At 39.3% G+C, this 21,952-nt stretch overlaps 1 protein-coding gene across 1 annotated transcript in view; it reads left to right on the top strand.

Moving 5' to 3' along the window:
• Positions 1-1,175: 1,175 nt before the first annotated feature.
• STARD9 (StAR related lipid transfer domain containing 9) overlaps positions 1,176-21,952 on the top strand; it is a 96,353-nt gene continuing 75,576 nt past the window's right edge. The window contains exons 1-3 of the mRNA XM_041459922.1: positions 1,176-1,289; positions 14,141-14,210; positions 15,474-15,590. Of these exons, the coding sequence (XP_041315856.1) occupies positions 1,243-1,289; positions 14,141-14,210; positions 15,474-15,590 (234 nt within the window). The 5' untranslated portion in view covers positions 1,176-1,242. The remainder of the gene's footprint in view (positions 1,290-14,140; positions 14,211-15,473; positions 15,591-21,952) is intronic.

Below are 21,952 nucleotides of genomic sequence, written 5' to 3'. Positions count from 1 at the left end.
GAGCATATTTTCTTCTTTTACTGTATCTACTTTTGGAGAGTTGACTGGAGTTGGTAGAGTTTAGCTAATAGCCATTTGCCAGTGATATGTCAATTAATTCTTTAGTGTAATTTAAAGGGATAAATCTACTGAAGTATACAGTGATTCACAGCTTGTAGGTATTAATTTTAGCATCTCTGTGGTAAATGGAGTATTGGGTCCTAAGGATCTATGCCATTCTTCACTTGGGAAAACTTATGAAATGTGGTACCTTTTTCATTTAGATATAACATTTCTGGAGTTTAAGGCAAACTGTCTCATGAGAAGAACTGTATGTAAAGTACAAAAAAGCACTTGAAATAAGTTTAAACAGAAGTTGTTTAAAAACAACATAGGACTCTAAAACTCTCATATATGATATTCAGATACAGCTCAGTTTATCATATTTTCAAATACAAAACCAGAAGTCCATTTAAAAATTTGCATTGGCAAATGGAATTGTCAAAATCAAACAGAACTTGCCTACTGAGCTTGACATCTTCTTTATGTCCATGCTACTTGCTCTTACATCTTCCTGTAATGTACGTAGCTGACAGAGACAATATTCTAAACGAAATTTTTTAAAACTTTCCGTTGTTTTTATATTACTCTAAGTACAAAACTTCAATCAATGCAACGATTAGATACTGATTTCAATTAAAGTTCTGTGGAAGTTTCAAAATTTTCTTTGAGGTCCTAAGTACGACCCACATGAAGATTGGACGTTTCCAAAAGAATCTAAAACACTTGAGACCTTTCCTTTAGCACTAATAAGGGAGGGACACTTGCCTTCCCTAAATTCCTGTCAAATTGATGTGGAGGGCTTACAGTGCTCGTCCCTAGTGATGCTTTAAGGGCAACACCCTTAATCGTGCTGGCGGCATTAACTCTTGGGTAAAACCCGCTGGTTTCCTGCTGCAGAAGAGAATTTGAGGAGGAGCGCGGCACCGCCGTCGGTTTCTCCGGGGGTGCCGCTCTCCCGGGCAGAGCTGTCTCGGGCGGAGCAGCGCGGTTTGGATGCTGGAGAGGCTGCGCACGGCTGTTCCGGGCAGGCTCTCCCCGAAACGCCAGCTCTCTGCCCGGGGGAGTTTCCGTGCGTTCCCCCCGCGGGGGCGGCCTGGGCCGGGCTCTGTGCTGCCCTGCCCTCCGCCGCGGGGCGGGCCGGGCCGGGCGCTCCGCTCCCGCCGCTCCTCCCCGTCCCGCCCGGGATGCGGGAGCCGAGCCATGGCCAGCGTCAAGGTAGCCGTGCGGGTCCGGCCTCTGAGCAAAAGGTGCGGAGGGACACGGGGGGCTCCGGGCGGGTCGGGTGCCGCGGGTCCCGTCAGCCGGGGCCGGAGCGCCGCCCTGCAGCGGCTTGGCCGCGGCTGAGGGAGGCACGGCGGGAGGGGACGCAGCCTCTCGCAGCCTCGCTAAATAGCTTGGAAGGTTTGCTCAGAAAAATCACCAGTGGAGCTGTTAGGCTGACTTCCCTCTTCCTGAGCTCCCCGAAACAGGACAATTGTCATACAGTGTCCAGGAGTCTTCCCTTCCCCTTTTGTGGTTGCTGTTTTTTCCAGCGGGAGTCAGAGCCGGATATTCCCATTGTCGCTCAGCTCCGCTCCCTCCCCGGCTCGCTTGGCTCCAATGGAAATCCCAAAAGTTACATGTTACAGCTGGAAGACAACTCCCACAAACAAGAAGATGCCGTAGCACAATGCTCTGGTGTTATTTGTATATAATACGTGCAGACTTTGTATATAAAACCTTGCAGACTTTGGAAATGCGGAGCGGAAAAGAAAGAGAAAAAGCGAGCAGCCAAATGTCAGCGGCTGGTGATTTACTCCCCCTGTTAAAGAAATGCTGTAGCACTCCAAGCAGGAATGGGTTGAAAACTGGTACAAGCTTTGAGAGCCAGTCTTTGATTTGATGCTGCCTTTCTTTTTGGCATGAGTTCCTCACGTTGTCTTCTGACTGCATGGACTTTTGTGATAAATAACTCTTTCATGCAGCAGAGAAAATGATTCTTGAAGAGTTGCCCAGCCAGAAAACTAGCCTAGTCATTTAGCCAGCAGTACACTAGCATATTTTGGAGTCTTTTGTTCTTATTTGGCTATGGATTTTAATTTTATTTTCAAAAAAGGATACCAGAGAGTTTTGAATAAAATTAAAAATCCCACCCAAAACAAGCCTGCAAGTATTAATAGAAAAGGGAAACGTGCAAACTAATTTACAGGTTTTCAGCACATTTTGCCTTTAAGTCAAAGCTAACTGATTTTAAAAATACTCTGTAAATAATTTTGTTTAAAATCATGCTTGGGTTATATAGCTCTGATTTGTTGTACAGCGGTGAACGGAACGGATTTTAATAGATACTGGCCTATTTTAAGAGTTGCAGCATTAAGCTAAGAGTTGCAGAAGTAAGCTAAATTTAACCTTTTATTGTTTGGTGTTGCTCTAGTCGTGGATATATTATTTGATTTTTATCATTACCTTCCCTCTCGCTAGATCAGTGAGGAATGTTGTACCATGTTTGTCTTAATGTTTTTTCTGGGGTGGGTTGCTTTAAATAGTGCATAATTGTGAATACATTACTGTACAATAAACAGCACCTGTAACTGTCAGGTAAGGTGTGATAAACAGGAAAACCTTTGATGTAGTCACTGTGGGCCAGATCTTTGGTGAGGAGGGTAGGATAAGAGAGGTGGGCAGCTTCCTGCACATGGGAGGAATTAATCTGAGGCTGAAACAGAAATGTTTGTATGAAGGTGAGAGTGGAAACTCAGCGGGTAATGCAGGCAGAAACTGTTAAGTAATTCCATCCACTCAACTTGTGGTGGTGTAACAGATGGGATGGGAAGGGAGGCAGAGACCAGTCTCACGGTGTTTGACCCCAAAGGCAACAGGCCAGTTGCTCCTTCTGCTGTGCTGCCTCAGCTGAGGTCAGCAAAAGCACCTTAAGACAAATTTTTATATTTTATAAATGGGAAGAGGAAGTGGTTGTGTATTCTCTGTGAAGGCTCTGGTGTGAGAACTTGATTTCTGGCCTTGAACAAAATTGTTCAAATGTAATGACTTAGAGGCAAATGCCAAATATATGAAGGCTTTAAGTAACCTTGATAGACATGGAAAAAAATTTGCAGTGGGCTTAAAGGTCTGCTCTCTTCCACCTTCTTACCCTGTTTCTATCATGTTCTCACACAAACCTCTTGCTATCTCTGTATACACACTCTGCAATTGCCCTAACGGGGTACCCATACTGCCACAGCTTCTATGATCTTTTAAGTGTTTTAAAAAAGGAGACTTCCCACAGTAAAAAATTTCAGTTCAATTGGATTGAAGTACTGTAATTTGTACACTCTCAGTTCCAGCCAAAAACTACTAAATCTGTCTATCTTTTAAGTGTTTTAAAAAAGGAGACTTCCCACAGTAAAAAAAATTCAGCCAAAAAATACTAAACCTGCATTTTAAGAGTACCAGAAACTGGACAGTTGCAGACAAAGGCTAGAACTCATGGGTCAGTCAGTTGTTTCTAGACTACCATGCAAACTTCCTCATTGCTGCTCTTTGTTTAATTTACAATGGCAGATGAACATTGGTTTTGCACCTGAAAAATTACTGAGAATTCAGACGTTAAAAAAATGTTAATGCAGGAGCTGTCAAAATTTTTGTTATTTGGCACAAGGCAAAGAGCAGTCTTTTTGTTCTGCTTCTGTATTGACCCATCACAGTGCATTCTTTGACAGACAACTCCTATGGCCAAATAATCCATCACAGGTATAAAGCAAGAATGGTTACACAAAATGCAGTTTTTCCATTGCCTAAAGTTTAAACAGCCTGTAGCCAGTATTCTTCATAACGTTATCAGTCATTCTGTAACAGACTAAATGATTTTTTTTTGTCACCAAATTATAGCATTGAGTGTAAATTCAGTCAAATATTTTCCCAGGAGTAACATTTTAAAGTCTTTATTACACATTTACTATTCTACATGCTAAAAAAGATTTGTTACTTTGTGGTTACTTGCTCTGTGTAAATATGTTTTCCCATTAGAATGAAATATGGAAGCCTGAATGGGTACATTGAATTGTCTGTAGCCGTAGGTAATAATCAGGTATTAAACAGGAGTTGGGAACTGATGAAATCCCTTTATGGTTCATTTCCGGATATCTTAATGCTTGGTCTATTGGACGTCAGACTTTTGTAAGGAAAGTGTAATGTTATTTTTGGCTGTCAGTCAGAAGCTGTTGATGGAAACACTTTGAATGCTAGCATGGAACTATGTGAAAGAGGAATGTTGTTCCTCTTTCTTTTCTGATTGCTCTGTGGAGGATGCCAACACTGCAGTGTGCAGTGTGGTGCTACGATAGCAAACCTTACCCTCCAGACTTGGAAATGGTGTGACTGGCTGAGAAAGCATTCAAGTATTTCAGGACTGTGTCCAAAGCCCTCCTTGTGCTTGAGTAGCTCTCTTGATACTGTGTTGGGTGTCTGTACGCTACAGAAACCCCTGTAGTGTTGGACGTGTCCTTTTTGATGTAGGACAGCAGAAACAAATGCTAGTTTTTATGTGCTGCTAGGTTCAAACATGTTCGTCCCTTTGCTGTGATAATCCATCACAATTCCAGTACCTACCTGGGGCTGCTGATTGCTCTTATTGAGAATCTCAGCCCTGTGTTATATAGGAAAGAGAGAGGGGAAGCTGTTTGTGCATGGAACCCCTCTGGGAGGGGAGTTGTTTTATTGCACTAAACAGTTTATTTAGTTGCTTTGCACTGGGTTCTGTATTATTGCACTGATGAGTATGTTTGTGGGACACACATGGTTAGGGCAGTGTCATGTTGGGACCAGGATGGAGCACAGCTGCCTCATGCCTTTCCCTCCCTGATCCACTACATCTTGTGCCCTCGATCCAGCTGGTCTCAGCTCATTCGTGTGTACCCAGGATTCAGTCCTTTATCACTGTGTAGTTTGAGAACTGCTACATAGGTCAGAGATAGGAAAGAAGAATTTTTAAAAAACAATGCTCTATACCACAATGAAGAGTCTCACACATTTCCATAGGATTCTGTTCTTAGCATGCACCAGTCACTAGAAGACATTGCATTTCTTCATGAATTGTGGATTGACACCTGGATAAAATCATTCACAGCAAATTTGTTTGGTTCACTTGTAAAGTTATAGTGTTGTCAGTTAAAAACTTGACACTGGGACATCCAAGTTGTCTTCTGAGGCTTTTTGAAACTTTGAAGTAGTTTGCTGAAGCAATAATACCCTGAAGTTTGGAAGTTACTTGTGCAGGACCAAGCAAAACATAAAATATATTCTGCTGCTGAAAATATCAGCTCCACTTTTCAGCTGCTTCTCTGCTGCAGAAAAGGAGAGAACTCTTATTTGAGAGAGTGTTTCCTGGTGTCTTTACTGACTCACAAATGAACTTCCCCATCCTCTATGACCCTCACAGCCATGTCACCTGAAAGAGTTGCTAAACAGATTAATAGATCCAAAAGCTGCCCTTGTCTTTTTTCTGCTTTGCATTGTTTCTGAGCTGTAACCTGAAGCCTCCTGGCCAGTTATGTATTCCCCAGTCCCCTCAGAAGTTCTTGATCTTGTCCTCCACACTCTGGCAAATGAAAGCATCAAAGAAATGTCTGGGTAGTCCCACGTGGCAAAGCTGAACCACACATCCAGCTGTGCAGATGTTTACTATCACAGTCTGAGCTGCAACTGTTGTTTTCCTCATTACTGCTGCTCTGCATGACATATTCCTCTAATTGCCTTCCTGGAATGCAGCAGTTAATGAGGCTTGAGGACAGGATGGAAAGGAGGAGTTAAGTTTGAGGTCCTAAGAGCTCAGGTGAGCAAGCCCATGCCTGGGAGGGAATTTTAGGAAAAGTTTCTCACTCAGAGTTTCCAGAAAATGTCTTGGTGTGGGAGGCTGGCCTGAGCAGTATGCTGACCATAGCTTCACTGAATAGCAGAGAAAGGAGCTCAATTCATGGGTGCATCATGATGTGAGTATTTTAAATCCATTTTTATTTAAAAGGAAAGCTCTGTAGAAACATAAAATTAATTTCAGATCATTTTAGAAATGATACAAAATAAATTACTATTGGTTTTTACTTTGTTAACTAGCCTCTGCTGTGCTGTATCCCCTTTGCTGTTTATAATCCCAATATTGTAAACAAAGGAAAGATTATTTTGCAAGGAAGACTTATTGCTCTTTTATAGACTGTGCTATCAGCTGGTTTTCATGTTCGTGTGTAGCCACAAGAACTTAGATACAGCAATGTAGTTTACTGCTGACAAGAGTGATAACTTGTTGTAAATTTTGTAGAAAACATCCTTGAACCTTATGCATAACAGATGTTAAATACTTTATCAAAATAAAATTAAAGCAACAGCAGGTTGGAGCTTGTTGTTCTCCTTCTTATATATTTTCATACATATATTCCTTGTGACTTTGGTGCTGTTTTCCTCTCACACATAGAGAAGTGGCAGACTTTTATCTACTTTTATGTGCTGTGGTAGTTGAGTAAGTATTCCTCTCTCTCCCTCTGTTAAACATGGGTTTTGGGATTGGTACCTGATGGTGGGAGAGAGTTTTCTCCAGCCTCCAAGAGCCTTTTGCTGTTTGAAAATCTCTATGACCTCCATTGTTTATGCATTGCTCATTATTTCAAGCTTCTTTTCCACAGCAGAGCTAGGATTTTTTAAAGAAAAGTTGAGATTTTAGTTTTGGTTTTATAAAGGAAGTCCCTCTCCAAATGTATGTTAACATTTGTATATCCTGTTAAGGTTATATTGACATATTTTCCTCCCTCTGTTAAATTAATTATTTTCTTTTACTTAGTCTATTATTTAAATTTTCATGTAAGCTATCCTTGAGGTGGCTGCTTTTTTCTCTTGGCATCTGTACTTGGCATCAGCAGGTGGTTTCCATGAGGCACATCTGTTACTTTATAAAGAGTACAGCATCGGCAGCACTTCCCAAATGTATCTTTCTTGAACTTACCTGAACCAGATTTTCAGAGCTTGATAAAGAGCCGACTTTCTACCTCCCTAAAATAGCAGAACGTGCTCATCTCTGCATGACCCTGAGGTGAGATCAGCTGGTCAGAGCATGGTGCTGATAACACTGGGGTTGTAGGTTTGGTCCCTATATGGGCCATTCACGTAATAGTTGGTTTCAAGAAATGAAAACTGACTTCTGTATCCATGTTCTGGTTTGCATGGAGAACATGGCATTTGTACAGGATTCCTTTGATGCAGAAGTCTGAATTATACTGCATCATTGCTCAGTGAACTGCTGTGAAATCAAGGGTGGATGAAACTGCACTGACTGGACTGTAGCTTTGTTTTTAAATCCTCCTTATTTCGTGCTTCTTTAAATTCTGGTGGTATGACAGATGAGAAAGAGTTTTTCCTCTCCTCTTCCCTCCTCCCATCCATGTCTCTGCATGAAAAGAAAACATCACTATTCCACAATTCAAAGCACTGTTCTATCGGCAGGAGTATTTCTGACTTGAATTTGTCAAGGAAGATGCCTCGTGTTTATATCTGCTCCAAATGTTCATATTTTTATTGCTATATAGTATTTGCACAGGAGAATGAGGGAAACCACACAAGAATAATAGCAATCACTAGGACTGGTGATTTTTGACTTTCAGATTTGTTAGGCATTATGAGAGCCAATGAAATCTCCATGACGCTGGGAGGAGCCTCAAAAAGTTACTTGAGCAGCCTGTCTCATATAGCAGCGTGCTGTCTTGGTGAACTCTGTGTACTTGGCTTCAGTAGAGAGTTTAGAATTATATATAAACATCTGTTCTGAATTTGGTATGAGGATTGCTGACCAGCTGTGCACTCCCATTTGCAAGACACAATGAAACAATTTGGACCTTAAAGAGAAATATCCAAAATGGTATTGGGTAATGAGAATAATGAGAAACACTGAAAATGAGTCTTAGATAAATGTAATTGATTGTTCATACTTTCTTTTTACATTTAGAAAAATCCTGCATCGGCCAAATGAGGATGTTCTTACTATTAGCACCTCAACTGTGATGGGTTACAGCAGCAGGCATAGGAATTTGTATTAGGCTGATGTTTTGGAGGGATGCTGTGTTTGGGAATTTGTGGTTGGAGGTACCTTGACTTGTCAGTAGAGTGCAGAAGCTCTAATGGCTGAAAGCTTTGACATTTCTATCATTTTTGGTAGAGCAGCATGGTAGTCTCAACAGATATATCCTCAATCCATTTTCCTGGGATAGTGTTCTCTGGAGACTAGCAAAGATGAGAATAAACCCTGCATAGTTTATTTGGTTTTTTGTTGGTCAGTCACTCCAGAAGTGAAAAGATGGCAGCTTCTCAAAGATACTTCTGTCAAGGCTGCCAATAAACAAGAGTCAGGGATGCTGTACAACAGACTGTTAATGGAAAGAGACGAGAAATCTGACTAACTGGAGTTTTCCCCATAAAATCTTTAGACTTCATGATAAAGGGAATAGTTGGGCTAGACTTTGTTCAGGATTATACATGAGCTGCAGGCATGGTGCTTGCATAGGTGTGCCATTAGATGGCACAAAGTGTCCCCAGGTACAAGTGGTGTCTGCCTTACTTATAGGCTGTCATGGGTGTGGGTCACGTCCTGGGAAGTGACAGTCCAAGAGACAGCAGGAGTAACTGCTGGTACACATCCTGCCACAGAAGGCTACTTTTTTTTTCTGGAAGAGCCTCTGCAAGAGGGGAGGTATTGATATTCTTGACCCACTACTGTTGAGAGACTATGTTTCAGTATAGGTTGAGATTGGGTTTGGAGTTAGGGTTTTGAGTGGTGGGAACTGGCAGGAAAGCATTAAGCATTATTGCAATGATTACATTGCAGGGTTATTTTTGAATCTTCTTTAAAAAAACTATTTAAGACTTTTCTTGCACTTGAGTTGTATATATTGGCTTTGGTATGTTTGATTACTTTGGTGAATACTTTGCTGGCCTGTATTTGTAGAAGCTGTTTTGTTGCATGACGTGTCTACTGCTAATGACTACAGTATTTTTGCTTTATCACATGTACATGTTCCTAAAACAAACAGGCACTTTTAAAAAGTCAGCTTCCTTTGTTCTCCAAGTGCCTGTTATTTGAGAGGGTGGAGGAGAAGTGTGGCAAATTTTAGAATGTATAAAAAAAAAACAACTTCCCCCTTTCTTTCCACCCACTGCTTCCTCCAGCTCTGCATACCTCCTTGCACTTCTGTGCTCTGTGTCTGAACTCATCTCACTGAGATTCAGCAAGCTGTGGAAGTGTCTCTCTCCAGGGTTTTGATCCTCCCATGATTCTTTCCCACCCGCTCATTCTTGCAGTGTCTTTATCCCTGGGGAGGGTTGCTTTAGTTTTACATCCTGTCTGCAAAAATGATTTTTCATAGCAACAGCAAATGATATGAGATTCCCTTTAGGCTGGCCATATTTTCAGGACTGTTGTAGCAGCTTTATTTCTGCCAGGTCTCCTTTGTAGATCCCCATAACAGCCCTGCCACTCCATTCTGTATTTCTGCTCTATTGCTGGGTCTGCATTTCTCTAAAATTTTCTGTGACTGAGAAGATGCAGGTCTTTCCTGGCACAAGCACCATTAAATGGTGTTTCTACAGCTTTGTCTTTGTACTGGTAATTTTTTTTTAGTGAAAAATAATTTAGGAGAGGCATTTCCCAAACACATTTCCCAAAATGCATTTTTCAAGAAGTAGGGGGGAGGAGAGGATGGGGAAAATAAATGTTAGGACCACAGTGACTTCTGAGCAGCAGAAGTCAAACATGTCACTAGAAAAGTGTAGTTTGAAGTTGATTTTATTGGTACAAAAATACAGTTTTCATACCTGTGGAGCAGAGCATCTGTTTCTAAGGATGATGGGTTGCTTTATCATTCAAATGCAAGCTGTTGCACTGGTGTGTAAGACTATACTGACAAACACAGGTTTTGCTGAGAGACCTTTTGTAGTGTTTGCAATTTGCAGTTAAGATCAAAATATCTAGAACAGCTGTGAGTCTGTTTTTCCTCCTGGGCTTTCTTTCCCCATGTTCTCTGTTTTGTGCCTAAATGAAGCATGATATAAACATGTGTTTACAGAGAGTTCAAATGCCTAGTCTGTAGGGCTGGCAGCTACCTCAGGCAAGGCTGCTTGCTTTGTGCTCCCTGGTCGCTGTCTGCAATCTGCAGCAGAAGGGAAGGGTCTCCATTCCCACCACCACGTGTTCCTGCCCCGTCTCTTGCTTTGGCTCAGCAGCTTGTGTGACTGCAGGGCTCAGTGCTCTGGAAGGGCTTGACAGTCCTGGGACACCTTCATTATTTATTTTGGTGTGGAGGTTGTTTTCCTGATCACAGCTGATCTGAGTCATTGCATGGGTGTGTCATTGCTAGAAAGTAGAAACACATGTGGGAGGCTGAAGCAGCAAAGAGAAATTGTATCTTTCAGCACCAGTCTGGAATTAAGATAAAGTCTGGGTGCTGTGAATATGCACCCAGAGCTAGGGAAGTTTTTAGTTCTGCCCGTTTTCTGGTGGCTTTCTCGTTTTGTGAGACTCAAACAAAGGTACTTGATTGCTGCATTAACCTTTATGGCTGCATAACTGCTGATACACTCTGGTAAAAGGTGGCAATTTCATTTTGTGTTATTTGTATTTTACTGGGTTTATGTTTATTTTAAATAAGTAGACATGTAAATATGAGTATAAATTTTTTATATCCAGTATTTTCTTTGTATCTCAAAGATTTTATGTTTGGAATTTCTTCTTTAATCTTTAGTGATGACTGTAGCCTGTGAGAGCATCAATCTATAAGAAATCACAGAGTAAAGTCACTTTTTCATAGGGTTATGTGTAACACATATGGACTGAGGGCAGTGAGTTTCATGTAATTGTTATAGCTTAGGTTGGGACCACTGTTGTTGAGGTTGCCTTACTTCTGCAACTAGAACACCCTGGCATTTAAAGTGATTATAAGCTTTTCCAGATTTCACCCATTTGAGCACAAATGCTCTATTCATTAATGCCTGTTTCAGACCAGGTTGCTTAAAATTATTTTTAAACTTCACCCAGAACAGTTCAGCTGCTGCAGAAGATAAGGTTATGGGGGAATTATGTTCTAAAACATACAAAAGCTACTTAGGGGGACCTTTTATTTGAATTCCCTAATTGATTTTAAAATTTGAAATCTGATGTGATTCCTATCTCATTCTACCCATTTCTGCCCAAGTTCTAAATCATTAAAACTCTTTAACATGCTCAGTGAAGACTTGTAATAGCATAGCAGGTAAAAATTTTAAGTGATCTATTTTCTCTCATCTTGAATTCTTTAGTGTTCACCAAATACTGTTTGCATCATCCCCTTAAGTAAAAAATCTCATTGTTTGATCATTGCTTTGATAAGCTGAGCTCCGTGTTGTGCAAGTCACAATTGAAGCCCAGGAATGGGACCTGAGAACAAGGTCTTCTCTCTGATTTATTCTCGGTAATCTCTCTGATTTACTCTCAGTAATCTCTCTGATTTATTCTCCGTAATCTCAGTAATCGTGCCTCAGCACGTGTCCAGGAAGAAAGACTGGTTTACTTGTGTCGTGTACAAGTAAACTTGGGTTAGGCACTGGAAGAACTGACAAGAAGAGCAGGATTATGTATATTTGGAGCAGAGACATCAGCCTATGACTTGCTACAATGCAGCAGGAGAAGGGACACAAGCCAAGCAGAGCAGTTGAAGACTGCCCTGGCCAAGATGGAGGTGATGCCAGTGAGAACAGATAGCAGATACCTGTAAGGAATGACGTGTGTGCATAGGAGGAAAGGATAGGAACTCGGTGAACTCTTTAGGCTGGAAAGAATGGAACATTATGAACTGAAAATTAAGGATGCTCATGGGATTGGGAAGCAGGATAGGGCCAATATCATACTCTTGAGCAGGTGAAGGAAAGAGTATGTGTAACTGAAGCAAGCTCTCTCCTAAACAATCCCTCTGGTTTTCTCTGTCTGCTGCTGCTCTTAAAATATTGTGAAATTCTGTCAAAATTTCCCATTGCCTCTTAAATAGGATCTGCTCTACAGGGTAATTGTCAGCTTTGTCCATTAAGTCACCTGGCAGAGATTTGTACATGGATATGACAAAGTCCCCTAAGTAACTTAGATTGGAAAGCATTTGCTTGTCAAAACATCTATAAAGTTACACATGTCCAGGTTAAATGCATCATTGCCCATTTCTAGCTTAGGTACTCAGCCTGTATCCTTAGGCACTGTTCCTTGTTCATTTGTTCTTTAGGGAGCCTTATAAGACCTAGTTTCTGTGCTCAGCTGTACATAATGCAGCATTTGGTACCCAGATGTACATAATGTTTCCCTTTCTCTCGGGATCTGACTTGGGGCCCTGGTGACTGATGTGTTGAACAGCTGAACACTCACAGCTTAACCAAAATCTCTGGGAGCTGTCCTTGTATCCTCTATGTGAGGAGTCACCTGTAAAAATGTACTACACGAAATACCAAGTTCAGTCTGTTTCAAGGAGGGTACCTCAAAAATCAGTGATGTGAAACAAGAGACTTTAAGGTAAAGCATTATTTCTATCTGTAAAATGGGAACAGCTATGCTCAGAAATGTCTTTAAAATCTCTTTATGCTTGGTAAGCTCAAATGCTACAGTGACTGTCTTCATGGAAGCCTTAAGTGTCCTAAGGCATTGTTTTGAATCTTGTTTTGGAACAGAAAGCATGGGGTAAAAGCTAAGAAGTGGAGAGACCCAAAGGCAGGGGATGATGTGCTTTTGGCCACCTGGAAGTCAGAGCCCTCAGTGAAGGCAGATTGTAATTGGTGGGGGACTAAATACTTTTGCACACATAGAAAGGAATCTGTTAAAGGTCTAGGGCCTGGCATGAGCAGCTGTCAGCTGGGTTTCAATTTTGTAACTCTTGTTTCATCTGACCTTGTTTTTAACCGACCTTGTTATACTGATCCAGCTGATTATCAGGAGATATATACACATCTAACTCCAAATGACAGTGTGTCTTCACCTTGATTTTAATAAAATTTGACAAAACTGCACTAAGGACAAAATTGTTTTTATTTCTAAACCAATTTCTTACAGCTTCACAAAGATATTAGGCTTCATCAAAACTTCATCATAAAGTTGCATCTTACAAGATTTGTCAGTATCAGATCACAAAGCAAAATACAGAGGAAGAATAAAATGTCTCTGTCTTGCTCTTAGCTTCTCAGTACCAAAGCTGGAGAAATAGGACACTGACCTCTTCTTCCTCTGTTCTATCCTACTATGTATTAAAAAATCCATTATAATTATTGAGAGGGATAAATAAGAGCATCCTTATCTCCAGGCAGCTATCTTGCTGTCAGTCCAGAAATAAGAAGAATTTGCTTTGAGGGTTTTTTGTTTATTTGTTTGTTTTGTTTTTTGTTTTGGGGTGTGTGTTTATTTGTTGGGAGGTTTTTTTTGGTTTTTTTTTTTTTTTTTTACATCCATTTCTCATTCTTTTCTAACATGACTCATTTTGGGCATGGACATTGTCTGTAGTAGCCAGTCATAGCTGATTCCAGTGACAGATTTAGACAGTATATATGAGTGTATGGTCTTTTGCACTTGAGGAACAATCCTGTCCATTTACATTTCAGGACATTTTTTTGGTTTTATTGTTTGTTTGGCACTTTTTTCCCCTAAAGAGTACTTTTTTGAAGACTGCAACAAACACTTTGGATTATGTGCAAAAAATCTGACAACTCTTGTGTCTCATAAGTCTGTGACATGGATCCCTACCCACAAAGCACAGCCAGTCTGCCAGTGCTCCCCTATACTTTCTTGTAAAAGCAATAACTCTAAAATAGAAACAATGTATTTAGGAAAAACACTTCAATGCTCTTTAAACAGCACAGTCTTGGGGGTTTTTTTGCCCCTTGCTTTTGAGATACCTGAATGCAGATCTGCAAATGCTATTTTATGTCACAGAGTCTTATATGCATATATCTGAAGTTTCTGTTTTATAGCTCTGATTTGCAGTTTGCTAAAGTAAACATGAATTTCTGAAGTTTAGAAATTTGACATGCACCTTTCTGTTTCTTTATATTTTAAATGGATTGTTAAAATGTGTTCTGTTTCCAGAGAGAGAGCAGAAGGAGGAAGAGTGATTGTAGAAGTTGATGACAAAGTGGCAAAAGTCAGAAATATAAAGGTATGTTTTTTGTTGTGTTCCTCTTTCCCATATAAGAATCCTGATATCCTGATAATTTTCTCCATTTGCTTGGCTATTGGATCATTCTAATAGAAATATTAAAGGAGAAGTTTAAACTGGCACAGCCCTAGAATTATTGCAATGAAAGTGTGGGGAAGGATTGGTTTCATTGGGGGTTAGTGTGTTTTTTGGGGGAGGAAATGAGAAGGGACATAACAAGTAACTGTCTTGTCTGTATCAAAGCTTCTGCAATCTTGTTGTATGCCGTCATTCAAAGCTGTTGGTAAATTGTTTAGGAATTTTTGCAAATCTTGCTGTTACTAACATCTGGATAATTTCTTTCCCTGCATCTCTCCTCCTTTCATATTTCCCCTCAGAGTGCAACTGATTTGCATGAAATAGGGCAAATTGTGTGAAGCTGCACTTCAGGCCTTGGTAAAAGACCAAGAGCTATAAGAATAAACTGAGTGTCGCCATCATCTCCCTTGAGAGCTCTGGAGCCTGCATGCTTTTTATTCTGCTTAAGTTAGTGTGAATGTTGAGGTTATAACAAAGTTATCAATTAGTCAAAATTACATGTATATGGTGTTAATTTTGTATCATGTTTTGACTTATTACTCTCCTCCTTTGAATGTTCATAAGCTTATCTGTTTTATTACCAATCACTTGGGCAAGATTATATGGAAAGATTTATACAATTTCTTTAATTCTAATAATTGTTGACTGTTGTGCTAGAGACGCTTCTCTGTTGTTGTTAGTAGCCAATAAAGGTTAAGTTTGGATTGTGCAGTCCCAGTGACAGAAGCACTAGCTTGCAACCATGACAAAGCAAAGGGGAAACTGGGGAAGAGATCTGCATATTTAATTATGCAGTGGGAAAATTCTTTTCTTCTATCACTTGGGGCCTCATTTCTGTCTCTGTGAAACAGAAGAATTTCAGAGAAATATCAAAATGTTTATAAAGCTTTCCTGCCAATACAGAGAATTTATGAAGATTATCTGAATTATGTCTATTGTATGTGTCTTGTGGAACCTTAGCTGTAGTAAACGAACCTTTCAATAAAAATGCTCTAGCAGGTTTGCCATGGATATCTCCACCTCACTCTAAGCACCAAAGAAAATTGAATAAAGAGGTTTAACTCTTTGCCATTCCTTTTCCACCAGACAGATCCTAGATAAACTTCCCATTAACTTGGAAAATGGATTTTTTTGGGTCAGCTTCAGAGTGACTTGGTCTTTCTGTCTTTTTGCTTTCATTGTCAGGTTGACAGTAGACTTGATAGCAGTTGGGACTCGAGAGAAAAAACTGTGGCCTTTAGCTTTGACTACTGCTACTGGTCAGTTGATCCTGAAGATCCAAAGTATGCATCTCAGGAAATGGTGAGTGATGCTTCATGTCCACATTCCCACCCCATTTTGTTCTCCACAACCACATCTTCAGGAAGACATTGAGATGTAGATAACATGAGAGATCTCCTTTTCTATTCTGCCCTCATCTTTTTCTTGCTTTGTTTGTAATACCACAGCACTCAGTCCTTCTGTCTGAAACAAGCGCAGTAGGAATGCAATATCCTTGTTTGTCAACCAATGTACACTTTCCATAGATATTTTACATTTGGCAATGATCATTAATGGTGACGATCTGAGGACTCTAGCTTAGAAATGAGAATTTTACAGGAGCAGGTGTCATGATCTAGAGGGAGAAAGCTCTGAAAGAAAGTAAGAGTGTGGAGGTGATTCTTCTGAGAAGATCAACAGTGAAGTAATCACATTTTTGATGGTAGAAAATTTTACTTGCACCATATTGTTCAGAGATATTTTCCTTGATAAACCATCAGAAATCTCTTGTAACTAGTGGAGACTCCTGTCTTCAGAACCAAGCCTTGGTTAATTGATAAAAAACAAGATTGAAGAATTTGGTATTTAAATATGATGTTATTACAACTCTGTTAATAAACAAGGAATTATTAAACATATTTTGACATTAAAGTCAGGTTTTACTGCTGTTTTTTCTTCCAAATTATATAAATTTCATTTCTCTCTGTTGTCAGTACAACTGCTCCTGAAATTTTGACCTGTATAATTGTGTTAATTTCTGTGAAAAACATCATTTAAGACCGAGTTAGTCCTGTAAAATTTGTATTCTGGTAGTGATGAGCACAGGACTGTTTTTACCTTTGGGAGTCAATATTTGGAAAACTGTCACATTTGGAAATTACCATAACTGTAGGTGAAATTCTTGACTGTGTTTTATTTCCTTCCTGGTACACTAGTGTGGAAGATGCTTTTGAGCTTGGGAAGTGTATTTAGTGTTTAAAAAAGGAAACAGTCTTTCTGAAGTTCTTAGCACTAGCTGAACTTCTATTTTAGGGATTACAAAAACCAAATCTTTAAATGTTGATCTGTTTGCGTTCCCCTCAGCCCTGCTTACATTTTCTTGTTTGTTTTGATTTTGTGTTCATTGTGAGTTTGTCACATAATACAAGTAGAAGTTTTCTTCTTAAAGCTGTTGACAATATAGTTGGCTTTCTAGCTGGAATGGTTTAGCAGATGAAATGCTGATAAATCCCGCCTGCCAAGTCAGTTTTAGCTCTGGTCTGTGAGAGAAATTATCAGAACTGCCAAGTGGAAAATATAAATATTCACTACAAATGTAAATTTTTGTTCTTGTTGTTATTAAATACAAGTGTGAGTGAAGAAGAATGCAAAATGCAATATAAACAGTGCAGCTTCCTTGCTGGGGTTGAGTAGCTGTTTCAGACGCTGTGGAGAACTCTGTATTATTGTGGAATACAGTTTTATCTGATAAAAACAGTGAGGGGGAAACATGAACTCCTGGTTCATAGAAAACTGAGAAATGGGCAGTAGTTTGTTTACTTGTTCCTGATGCTGACTGAAAGGACATCCAGGGCTGCTCTGTGGAAATGCTGGGTTACTGAGCCTTAGACAGATATCTTGCATGAAATAAGGAAAGTCAAAAGATGGACTGGTGTTTTGAAAGGCTTGGAGCCATGATGGAATTTCTTGGGCTTTCTGCCTGTGTTTGTGATTGTAGACCCAGTAAAATGTACTTCAAATGTTCTTGAGAAGAGGCTGCTGGAATACTGCAATCTTACCATGCTTTTGGGCATTTTTCTGCCCTCTTACGCTGCATGAACGAATTTATTGTAGTAATGCCATGTTTGGAATCATTGCCTCAGTGCTGAGCTGACATCAACGATGTTATCAGCAGCCAGAGAAGGCTCAGTACCACTGTCATCCTGTAAAAGCTTTCTTTCATGAGCTGACCTTGGATTACTTTTCCCTTGAAGATGTCCTGCCAACTGTTATCATATGTGATTGGTGTATTGGTTGAGGATGAAAAGTAGATAAAAGTATCTGTCTTGAGATTCATTTTTGCAGAATGCTGTCTTTTAGTAAGCTATTCCCCCCCCCTCCCCCTCCTGTAGATGGATGTATAAAAATCAGTCCTAGCAGTTTCTTCAGTTAAGTACTCTGTGACAGTGTAACAATAGTGTGAGGGCTGCAAAATGTAGTGCTTTAAGTAGGATTTTAAAGATACCATTCTGCTTCTCTGAATACTTCTTACAGTTTCTTCTAGATGTTAACATTGTACACTTCAGGTTCCTGTCTCCTGCATTTCAGAGATGTGTACACACAATACATTTTGTTCCCTGTATACTTTGATCAGATACTTCTAAGAGGCTTAAGCCACATGTGTGTAAGTACTTTCAAAAGTTTGGAAGATAAGTTTGAATTTATTGTTCTCTTTATAAAGACTTCTTTCTCTGTACTTTATTTGTATTTTCCAAAACGGGACTACATGTTGCCCATCTTGTATGTTTTTCCCAATGCATTCATGTTAGTTTTTTTTTCTTTTTAAGTAGTGAAAGTATTGTTTCATTTTAATTTTTGAAGACAAGACCTTGCAATACAATAAACTGAGCAGGAACTGGACCAATGTAGTAAAATTTCTAATGTTCATGTGACAGATTATATGCTTTTACTTTTATTTTTTTAATAACACTGAAAGTGCTGTGAAATGAAACAAACAAACAAAACAATAAAAAAGCAGACTCACGAAAAAGTGTTATATTTGAGGTGATGTTCCTTTTCCTGCCATTTTTGAGACAAAGTGTAGATTTCTTCAGTCACCGGTTGATGCAAAATTAGTTCGGTCTCACAAAGGGAAAATGCTGATTGTCTGCACCTGGGCTTTGCCACTTGCAAACAATGAAGTAGTTTTGTCGTGTCTCCCCACATCCTTGTACTAAGGTTTTTTTGGGAAGTGATTTTGTTTTGGTACAAAATCTTCTTTAGTAAAGGGGGGCATTTTGTGTGATTATTGCTTCCTTCCCACTCCCTTCCTCTCCAGATGTCTTCAGGAACCTGTGTGTTGTTCAGGATTGTTCCCCAAAGGCAATGTTGGAAATCCATCACTCTTTAGCCATTATACAATTATGGGACTATCCTTTCCTAGAGATTCATGATATATTTTCATTTTGCCGTAAAAATACTGTGTGATGTTGACATTTTTGTCTATTTAGGGTTATAATTTTTATTCTTACAGGTAGACTCAGGCTTGCTGATTCTTTCTGCTGGTTCAATGTGATAGTTATTATATAAGTGCTGTGAGACATTTATAGTTGTCTCAGAAACAAACATCTAAGTTTAGACTTACTCAAATTTTTGTCTGGCATAGAACAGTGTGTTTCAATCTTTTGAGCTTTCCTTGTAAAACCTAAAATAGCTCTTAGTGAAAGTCTCCCCAAATCTGTTTTAGCTCCACTAAACAGAGGAGAACATTTAAAAATGTTGTGAAACTTACGTAACTGCTCATTTAAATCCTGCTGATGAAAAAATGTGTTTCAGTTTGGGGAAAAAAAATGTTTCAGCAAGCACTGTTAAGCAAAAGCATAAGAGTATTTTGCAGAAGAACAAGAAACACAGGAACACATGCAAGCATTAAGTATTCTTGTAGCTTCAGTCCTCAGCTTCCCCGCAGCCACGCTTCCCATCCGGGTATTGTGCGCGCGCAGTGCCGCGGTGGGCAGACTGACCCACAGGATGTGCCAGCAGGTATTTACACACAGAGAGCTGGTGTGGGCAGTCTGCTCCTTTTGATAACAGCACTGTGTTCCATGACTAATAGGCTTTGAATGGTAGATATCATGAAATCCAGAAAAGTGTTTAAGTTCCCAACCAGCAGTGACTTCATCGGGATTCAAAACTCTAACTGGGTTGTCTTGAAACGCTTTCTGCAGCTTAGTGTTTTGTACCTTAATGTAATAGTATAATGGAGATGATAGTGTTTACAAGGGAAATAATAATTTAGACTTTAGAATTTTTCCTCAGGCTTCTTAAATAATTAAATAAATTATATTCATACTGGTCAAAGAATTTTACACTTCTGGGCTTGACCTGATAAGTGTGTTATTTTGGTTTGACACAGTGTATTGGATTTATGCTGGTGTGAATATTCCCTCAGTGTCTCTCTGAATATTATCATTCTCAGTAATACTGTGTCTCCCAATGGCCCTTCTAAGATATATCAAAAAAAGCTGTGGCCAAACAAAAAGATAGCTGTCTTTGAGGTAAATCTAAGAAACATAAGAGTGCACAGAGGTCAAATAGCTGAGTGATTACATACTTTTGCATATTTTTCCCTGAAGGAATACATTGTCTTTTTTGAAGAGAAGCATCTGCCTGTCAAAGAAAAAAAAAAGTATTGTTTTCAAGATTTTGTTATGGATTACCCTGTATATAGGGGTTGCTTTGTGATGTGTCACATGTAAAGAGTATTACTTTAATAAATCAGGATGGTTTTACAGTAAGAAAGCAGTAAGAGTATAAAACCAAATCTTATTGAAAATCTAGTCACTGCTTGTAACTTCTTGACCTTCTCACCGTACCCCTTCCTATTCTTCAGTGCTGGTTTACTAATGTAAGTGAAAGAATAACTATGATCCTTTTTTTGGTGCGCTTCCCCTGTGCATTTGAGCCACTGAGAATTTTACAAGATTGTTCTAAATCAAGACATGTTCATTTAAAGGTTGTTTATTTCTAAACTTTATATAGCAAGTAACACAGGCTCGCTTTGCCTGTCTGTCCATTCCACACGTGTAGCTAGGAAGAGCTCCTTTCTCTTCAAACATGTTGTCTGATGATTTCTGTCTTTTTTTTATAAATATATTAATTGGAAAAATTATTCTTTGCTCTGAAGGCAGAAATGGGGATTACTGATGGCTCATGTGATAGAATATGTATGAGCCCTGTGAAGAATTTTTCATTTCTTATTTGTTTAAAAACTATCCTAAGTGCTTTCCATCATGTCTAGCCTCGCAGCGTAGCTGGGTTTTATACCATTTCCAGCTACAAAAAGTAGTTGTGGAAAGAGGCTGACAGGCTTTTTTTTAGTTGCTTGTCAGAGCATAACTGAAAAGTGAATAAAGAAACATATTTAGGATGCAAGGTTTCCAATATAGCGCTTGGATTTTTGGCTTTTTTCCCCCAAGGGATTTGTTTACTTGTTTTACATGTTGGACTGCAAAAGCTTAGAAAAGTTACACAACAGCATTGTTCAGAAGGAAAATATTGCAACATACTTTCCATCTCTTCATCAAACTAAGTCACTGTATTCCTTCTTTTTTTTTCCTGAAGTGCAAACAAAGTCATGGACAAACAAAATCATGTGCTGAACAACTTTACCTGAGACCATTCCTCACTAAGCTGAGTTTGTGACACGTCCATGTCTCTGTGCATTCCCTGCAATATTCAAGTTTTAAATTATCTTGTAAGTGATCAGGACAAAATCAAAATCTGTTATCTGTCATATGAGACTAATTATAAAAAATATAATACAATTAACTCCTAATTTAAATATCTTGAAAAATTATTCAGGTTTTTTTCTCTCTCTGTCCTCTCCCCCTCCTTGTCTTGTAAAAGAAGGGAGAAAGAGAAGGCAGTAGCAGCTGTGGGTGTAAATGGCATTTTTGCACGAAATATTTGAAAAACAGTAAGCATTCCATCCACAAGATTTTTTTTTTCCTTCAATCCAGAGTGAGACAGAAGTGAAAAGGAGAGTATGCTATGAGAAAAAGGCTTTTTGTGCAATAATTGGATCAGTATATAGCAGATTATGATGGAGGCAGGGAAGCCACCATGAGTGCATGTTATAGATCTTCTGCCAGAAGCACAGCTGCTGTGTTCAGTTTGTGATCAAATAAGGTCATTCTTTCTGACTATACCAAGACTTCTTTGCTGAAAACTTCTCTGGGAACTATTGGGAATAATTGCAAACTTCAAAGCAGGCTTTGTTGGAAGACAAAAAGAATCAAGTTGATTTTCAATTTATTGAGGCATTGAATTAATTAATAGAAATAGTTGTATATATATTAATTAATAGAAATAGTTGTATACATTCATAGGCAACTGTGGTCTAATGCAGATACATTTCAAATGTGAAGCCGAAACAGGAGTACACAAGAAAGGATTAAGCTGAGGGAAAACAGTAAACTGTTTAATAAACAATGAAATGAGACATTTTCTGACTGTTCCATCTGCTAATGCTCATGCTCACTGATTGTTTCCCTGCAAGGCACTGACCATTGCTCACTAGACACATAGAGCACATTCTTTACAATAGGCACTCAGTATAACTCACTAAATACTATTGAAAGGATCTGGAGGTGCCTTCAGCAACTTAAAAGAAAAAAAAGAATCAACTTCTTTGGGTTGTCAGG

Source organism: Pyrgilauda ruficollis, unplaced genomic scaffold, assembly GCF_017590135.1.
Source record: "Pyrgilauda ruficollis isolate IOZ18807 unplaced genomic scaffold, ASM1759013v1 scaffold14, whole genome shotgun sequence".
Taxonomy (NCBI): domain Eukaryota; kingdom Metazoa; phylum Chordata; class Aves; order Passeriformes; family Passeridae; genus Pyrgilauda; species Pyrgilauda ruficollis.
This window is presented reverse-complemented; position numbering and strand designations above follow the sequence as displayed.